A 7,639-nucleotide genomic window follows, 5' to 3' on the forward strand; every position below is an offset into this window, starting at 1 on the left:
CCTTGCTACTAAGTTTAACGTGAGGAAGGGTGCCGGGTGCGATGACTATTTTAGAAAGGGTGTATGTAAACCCTTATCAGCCCTTGAGTGAGACCCAACCCCTTGTCATTGCTGGGGTCAGGTGTCACTAAAGATCGAGAAGAGGATAGCGAAACTAGTAGGAGAAAGCATCTCTTGTTTTCATGCATACCCCCTCCCTAGGATCTGTGTCATTGTTCTATGACTACGTGTTTGGTCTCCTTGCTAGTCCAACTTTCCTTGAGCCCCCATGCGTAGAAGGGGTCCAGTCAAGGGTCAGCTCATCTTTATGAGCATCGCCCCATCTGCGGTTCCGCAATTAGAGGGGTTGAGCTAACGTCGCTTGCCTTGCTGGCTTGAGTGACGTGCTCGATGAGCTCACTATTGGGCATGTTTGAGTGGAATCTGAGTCTATCATTCGTGATGGGGTCGACATAGCCCTCATGTGGCATTCCACTACTCCTTAACTCACCTCCCGGTAGATGCCCATGTTGCTCTAGAGAACGACTCAGGTGGCCCGCTGACCTCTCCTCAATGGAGATTCTATGGGCTTGGTTTGAGGTAAGGATCGAACAAGAAGGTCGAGATGACCCTGTCCGCTTCTAAGCGGGTCGGACAAAGGCCGTTGGGGCTCATCTGCATTTTATCCCCTAGCTCTGTTCAACATGAGATGGCCTTGAGCCCTTGGTGGACTAGCCTTCAAACCTCAGTTCAGGTGAATTCCCAAGTTCGGGTCGGGCGGCTCGAGCCCCCAAGCCTCGTGGGGCTCAGTGGGGGTCAGGCCATGTTTTATGCATCACCCCGTCCATGGTTTTCACAACCAGAGGGGCTGAGCTAATGACACTTGCCTCGATGGCTCGAGTGTCGCACTCGGCGAGCTCGCTAATAGGCATGTTCGAGTGGAATCCGGGTCCATCATTCATTGATAGGGTAGGCATAGCACTCATGTGGCATTCCACTGCTCCTTAACCTGCCTCCTGGTAGATGCCCATGTCACTTTGGAGAGTGACTTAGGTGGCCCGCTAGCCTCTCCTCTATGGAGATTCTGTGGGCTTGGCTCGAGGTAAGGATCGAACGAGAAAGGTCTAGATGTCCCTGCCCACTTCTGAGTGGGGTTGGGCAAGGCAGCTGGGGCTCATCTATGTTTTCCTCCCTTAGCTCTGTTTGACACAAGGCAGCCTTGAGCCCTTCATGGGCCAGCCTTCAAAACTCAGTCGGTCGCTGCTCATATTGAATGAGACGACTACCGCTTCATGACATGACGTGAAGCATTGTGATGCAACAATTGCATATACAATGCTTGGATGTATGGATGAATGGATGAATGAATGAATGTATGAATGCATGCATGAGAATGGATGAATGAATGATCATGCAATGGAAAAGGACAGTGGGGGTCGGTAAAGTTACCTCGATGGCTCAAGTGACAGGTTTGGGGAGCTCTTACTAGATATGTCCGTGTGGGGCCCAGGCCCGACGTTCATGATAGAGTCGGCATAACCTGCATAGGGCATCCCACTTCTTCATACCCATCTCTTAGCAGCAACCTGAGCCATATGACTGACCTAGGTGACCTATCGGCCTCTCCTTGATGGAGATTCCACTGTGGGTCCATCCAAATTCTTTAGGGAAGGTAGAGGCTAAAGCTCAGGGTACGGGGACAAAAACTCTAATCATGCTGGTGAGCAAAAATGCCATAGCCGCTAGGGCGTAGGTTTCTAGCAGTCCGACCAGCTTTACTCAGAGTTTATTTCTACACACCTTGCCTCTAGGTTTTAGTGTGAGAAAGGGGTCGGGCATCGAGAATGTCTACCAAATAGACACTCTTGCCAGCCCCTGAGCGAGACCTGACCCCTTGCCATTGCTGGGGTCAGGGGCTCGATAGCGAAATTAATGCATGTAAAGTAAGGGTTACCCACCTCTCGGCAGTGGCCTGAATCATTCGATTGACTTGGGTGGCCCACTAGCATAGGACTTAACTTGATGGCATGAGTGAAGGGTTTAGGGAGCTCTTACCAGATATGTTCGAGTGGAATCCAGGCCCATCGTTCGTAACAGGGTCAGCATAACCCGCGTGGGGCATCTAGCTGCTCCCTACCTATTCCTCGGTAGCAGCTAAGCTATTCGGTCACTTGTATTGCCCTGCTAGGATAGGACTTACCTATGGAGATAGAGGATGAGAACATCCCACGCAAGAATTTAGTTAGGCAGATAAGCCAGGCGGCGAACTTGTAATAAATGGACAAGCACTTAAATTTTGTTATAGCCAAATAGCTTTTTAGCCCTTCTCCCCTTTTTGTATAAAAAGGTTAGTGCATTCTGACCCTTTTCATCATTAAGGTCATAAAGCTCGGGTGGCGGGTGAGCAAATTCTGATCACGTTGGTGACCAAAGGCACCATAGCTGCTAGGGCATAGGTTTCTCGCAGTCCGACCAGTTATACTTAGAGCTTGTTCCCCTGCAACCCTAGCTCCTAGGTCTTAACTTTCTAGGGGGTTGAGCATAGAGAAAGTAGGCCAAGTGGATAAACTCTTAGACGCACACCAACACTTCTCGTGACTAAGGCCAAAAAAGTCCAGGGTGTGGCAAAAAACTCTAATCACACTGGTGAGCAAAGGTGTCGTAGCTACCGAGGCGTAGGTCTCTCACAATCCAACCAGTTTTACTAGGTGTTCTTTTTTGCAAACCTCGCTTATAGGCCTTCATGTGGGAGAGGGTCGAGCATAGAGAATGTCTACCTAGATAGGTACGCTCTTATTAGCCCTCGAGTGAGGCTCGACCCCCTGCCATTGCTGGGGTCAGGTGTCACTAAAGGTTAGGGAGTTAGATAGTGAAATTGATAAGAGAAAGTGTGTGTTTATTAAGGGTAAAAGCGATGTAGTTGCTTGATATTCTAGGCATTGATGAAGACTCCACCGCCGATGGTCTTGAGCTTGTAGGCGTCCGGTTTGAGCACCTCTGCGATGATGTATGATCCCTCCCATGGTGGAGAGAGTTTGTGGCGGTCCTTGCTGCTCTAGACTGAGGTGGAGGACCAGGTCTCTAACATTGAAGGCCCGACCCCACGCTTGACGGCTATGGTACCAGTGCAATGCTTGATGGTACTTGGATGAGCGGAGGAGGGTAACATCGCATGCTTCATCTAGCTAGTCCATGGCAGTCCTCGAGGGACACCTCAACTTCCTATTTGTCGTACGCCCTGACCCTTAGTGCTCCATAGTCGAGGTCGATCGGGAGGATAGCCTCACCGTAGACCATAAAGAATGGTGTGTAGCCAATGGCCTGGCTGGGGGTCGTCCTTAGGCTCTAGATTACCATGGGAAGCTCAGCGACCCATCATCCACCAAACTTGTTCAACCAGTTGAAGATCCTAGGCTTGAGGCCCTGTAGGACCATGTTGTTTGCGCACTTGACTTGCCCTGTTTGTGCGGGGGTGCACTACGTTGGCCCAATCGATGTGGATGTGATATTCATTGCAGAACTAGAGGAACTTCTTCTCGGTGCACTAGCATGCCATTGTCCATGATAATGGAGTTCGGTACTCCAAAGCGATGGACAATATCAAGGAAGAACAGCACGGCTTGCTCGGACTTGATCGCAGACATCGGTCAGGCCTCTATCCACTTTGTAAATGTATCTATGGTGACAAGCAAGTGGGTATAGCCCCCAAGAACTCTTTGGAGAGGTCCGACCAGATCGAGCCCCTAGATCACGAACAGCCACGTGATGGGGATCTAGAGTGCTTGGGCCGGTAGGTGGGTCTTTCGAGCATAGTACTGACACCCTTCATAGGTGTGCACAATCTGTTCGGCAGTTGGCTACTATGATCGACCAGTAGAATCCTTGATGGAATGTATTTCCTGACTAGGGTTTTAGGCGTGGCATGGTGACCGTAGATCCCACCATGGATATCGCTCAGCAATGGCTTCCCTTGCTTGATGGGATGCAGCGCTGTTGGATCCTAGTGTGGCTTCAGCTTGTAGAGTTCGCCCTCAACAAGGACAAAAGACTTAGCGCGATGTGCGAGCCACCGAGCCTCCATCTTGTCCATCTATAGTGCCTCACGGAGAAGGATAGTTGAGGTAAGGCATCCTCCAGTCGGCCAGAGGGTCAGGCTCTATCGTTGAATCGTCATCAAGCTCCATGACCTTCAGGATCGGATAGAGCTAATGGTTGGTTAGCCCCTAAGCCTAGGGCAAGCAGCCCATCACCGGCTTGTTTTGGCTCCTCATAGCAGATCGAGGGTTTGTGTTGATCGCTGACAAAGATACCTGTCGGCATTAGCTCTTGACCTGGACACCACCTTCGCCAGCACGTTGGCTACCTCGTTGAGACTGCCTCAGGATGTGATTGAGCTCGAGGCCATTGAACTTGTCCTCTAGCTAGTGGACTTCTCAGCAGTATGTAGCCATCTTAGTGTCATGGCAGCTCGACTCCTTCATGACTTAGTTGATGACCAGCTAGGAGTCACCCCAGATGTCAAGGCATCAGATACCCAACTCGATGGCGAAGCAGTAGGCCATTGATGAGCACCTCATATTCAGCCACATTGTTGGAGGAGGGGAAATGGATGCAAACCATGTACCTCATGCGTACCCCAAGGGGTGAAATGAAGACTAGCCCTATGCCGGTGCCTTTCTTCATCAGCGATCCATTGAAGTACATTGTCCAGTACTCCTGGTCGATGACTACTAGCGGCATTTGGACCATGGTCCACTCTGCAACAAAATCAGCCAGCACTTGGGACTTGATGGCCGTCCAGGAGGCATACGAGATGCCTTGTCCCATCAGCTCAAGTGCCCACTTCAGTGATTCTTCCCGTGGCATCCTGGTTTTGGACAACCTAGCTGAGAAGGGAAGGACATCACGACCATCACCGGAATGTGACTCAAAGTAGTGGCACAGCTTCCTCTTGGAGATGAGGATGGTGTACAGGAGCTTCTAGATTTGAGGGTAGCAGGTTCTGGAATCGGATAGGACCTCGCTAATGAAGTACACTGGGGTGCTGTACTTTGAGGGCATGTCCCTCTTCTTCTCGCTCCACCACCAGGGCAGCGCTTGACCACTTGCGTGGTGCCCACAATGTAGAGCAGAAGCGGTTCTCTGTCGGTCGGAGGGACCAGGATCGGAGCCTTCATCAGGAGTTGTTTGACTATGTCAAGCGCCTCCTAGGCCTCGAGCATCCATTCAAAATGGTCGGCCTTCTTTAGAAGCCGATAGAGGGGGAGACCTCATTCGCCAAGGCGCGAGATGAAGAGGCTGAGCATGGTGAGGCACCCTGTAACTCAATGTACCCCCTTCATGTTCTGAATCGGGCCCATCCTTGTGATGGCTGAGATCTTCTCTGAGTTGGCTTCGATGCCACACTCAGAGATGATGAAACCAAGCATCATACCCCACAGGACCCCAAAAACACACTTCTCGGGGTTGAGCTTAATGCTATTTGACTCAAAATTTTGTGAAGGTCTGCTCAAGGTCGGCTACAACCTGGTCAGCCCATTTGGACTTGACCATGATGTCATCCACGTAGGACTCAATGGTTTCGCCCGATGAGGTCTTCAAAACACTTGAGCATACAATGTTGGTACGCAGCCCCTGCGTTCTTTAGATCGAACGGCATTATGATGTAGCAGAACAATCCAAATGGGGTGATGAAAGATGTCATGAGCTAGTCAGACTCTTTCATTTTGATTTGATGGTACTCAGGAGTACGTATCAAGGAAGCAAAGGGTTTCACACCCTAAGGTAGAGTCAACTACTTGGTCTATGTATGGCAAAGGAAATAGGATCCTTTGGACACACTTTGTTGAGATCCATGTAGTCAACACACATTCTCCATTTCCCACTCTTCTTTCGTACAAGGACGGGATTGGCTAACCACTCTAGGTTGTATTCTTCCCTGATGAACCCTGCCGCCAATAGCTTCGCGATCTCCTCACCAATGGCCCTACATTTCTCCTCGTCGAAGCGATGTAGGTGCTGTTTCACCGGCTTGGAGCCTGGCCTGATCTTTAAGGCATACTTGGTGACTTCTCTCGGAATGCCCAGCATGTCCGAGGGTTTCCACGCAAAGATGTCTCTATTGGCGTGGAGGAAGCCAACGAGCGTGCTTTCCTATTCGGTGACCTCCTTGGTGCCCTCCACTTGTTCAAAAGACCTGGCTGGCCGCTTAGGGTCAGGTGCTTCCTTGATGACCTCCTTCCTAATGGCCGCAAGCTCTTTGGAGGCGACGATTGCCGCGTCGTGATCGCAGCACTCGACCTCGCATTCGTAGGTGCGCTGGAAGGATGTGCCGATGGTGATGACCTCGCATGGTCTCGACATCTTCAGCTTTAGATAGGTGTAGTTGGGGATGGCCATGAACTTTGCGTAGCATGGATGTCCTAGGATGGCATGGTAGGTTCTATGGAACTCGACCACCTCGAAGGTGAGGGTCTCTATCCTAGAATTGGACGGATCCTGAAAGGTGACTAGCAGATCAATCTGCCCAAAGTGGCATGACCTGCTTTTGAGGCACGATGCCGTGGAAAGACGCTCTGGTCGGTCGGACGCATGATCGGTCGATGCCCATAGCGTCAAGCGTTTCGGCGTACATAATGTTGAAGCTGCTGCTTTCATCCATCAGTACCTTGGTGAGCCACTTCATGCCAATGATAGGGTTGACCATGAGTGGATATCTCCTAGGTTGTGGGACGCTCTTGTCGGGTCGCTCCAAGGGTGTGCGTTGGCTGGCATTGAGCTTGCATCGTCGGGGCAACAAGCTTTCAGCTTGCTGCGCCTCTGCACGCTCGAGTAGCGTGCGAATCTTACGATGGGCCTGACGATCCTCGGGCGTTACGGGCCCTGGAAGCCCACAGAGCAAGGCTGCCACAACAGCGATGTTCAGGCTTGCCCAAGCAAAGTGTGGGAGGGCTTCATCGTCCTCGATGATCCTTCGGTTCACATCGCAGGGCATGGCGTGTGCACGTCCACTGTGTCTGTGGCGCTCGATCTCTCGATCGAGCTCCGTGCGTTCCTACTCGAGCTAGAGTCGTGCTTCCTCGAGCTCTTGGTGTCGGGCCTTTAGCTGCTCCATCCGCAAGCGGGCTGGAGCCCATGTATCTCCCTCGACCTCATCATTGAGGTCATTTGTTGGGGTAGCCTCCTCCTCGTGGATGCTTTCGATATGTCCCTTGAGGGTACCTACCATAAAACATTCACGAGAGGGGTGATGGCTCCCCCTTCTGGAGTTAGAGGTGGAGGGCGACTCCATTTCTTCTGTGAGGAGGTTGTGGAAAGACTCCATGACATATTCGGTCATCCCTATGAACTCGTCATTCATGGGGAAAGGAGGCGCGCGTTGCGCCAAAAGGTGGCCAACGGTCTCTGTGGCGTTGTGGAGACCGAATGGGAGCACTGTCGGGGTGCTCCAAATGGGGTATTCCGGAGAGAGTGGCTCCCCTTTGGCAAGCTGCGCCATGACATTGGCGAACGAGAAGGTGAGGTGGCGTAGGTCCTCCTAAGACGGTCGGGGTCCTAGGAAGGCACCGAGTTGGCGCTCTAACCTCCCATAGTCAAAGTCGAGGAGCTGGTCGCTTCTGGGGGCGCGGGCCTCCGGTGCGTGCAGCTGTAGCTCCTCAAG

General features: G+C 51.7%; 1 protein-coding gene across 1 annotated transcript; it reads right to left on the bottom strand.

The window, feature by feature from the left end:
* Positions 1 to 6,132: 6,132 nt before the first annotated feature.
* On the bottom strand, positions 6,133 to 6,685 carry LOC136460464 (uncharacterized). Its single transcript, XM_066460147.1, has 2 exons — positions 6,612 to 6,685; positions 6,133 to 6,460 (listed from the first exon to the last, which is right to left on the bottom strand). The coding sequence occupies exons 1-2, from the start codon at positions 6,683 to 6,685 to the stop codon at positions 6,133 to 6,135; spliced, it is 402 nt and encodes a 133-aa protein (XP_066316244.1).
* Positions 6,686 to 7,639: the final 954 nt, after the last annotated feature.

This window comes from Miscanthus floridulus, chromosome 6, assembly GCF_019320115.1.
Source record: "Miscanthus floridulus cultivar M001 chromosome 6, ASM1932011v1, whole genome shotgun sequence".
NCBI lineage: Eukaryota > Viridiplantae > Streptophyta > Magnoliopsida > Poales > Poaceae > Miscanthus > Miscanthus floridulus.

Coding starts and splice junctions, on each gene's coding strand:
- LOC136460464 (XM_066460147.1), bottom strand. CDS start 6,685: ATGGTCAACCCTATCATTGGCATGAAGTGGCTCACCAAGGTACTGATG. Junction 6,461..6,611: donor AGCAGCAGCTTCAACATTAT/GTACGCCGAAAC, acceptor GTCCAATTCTAG/GATAGAGACCCTCACCTTCG.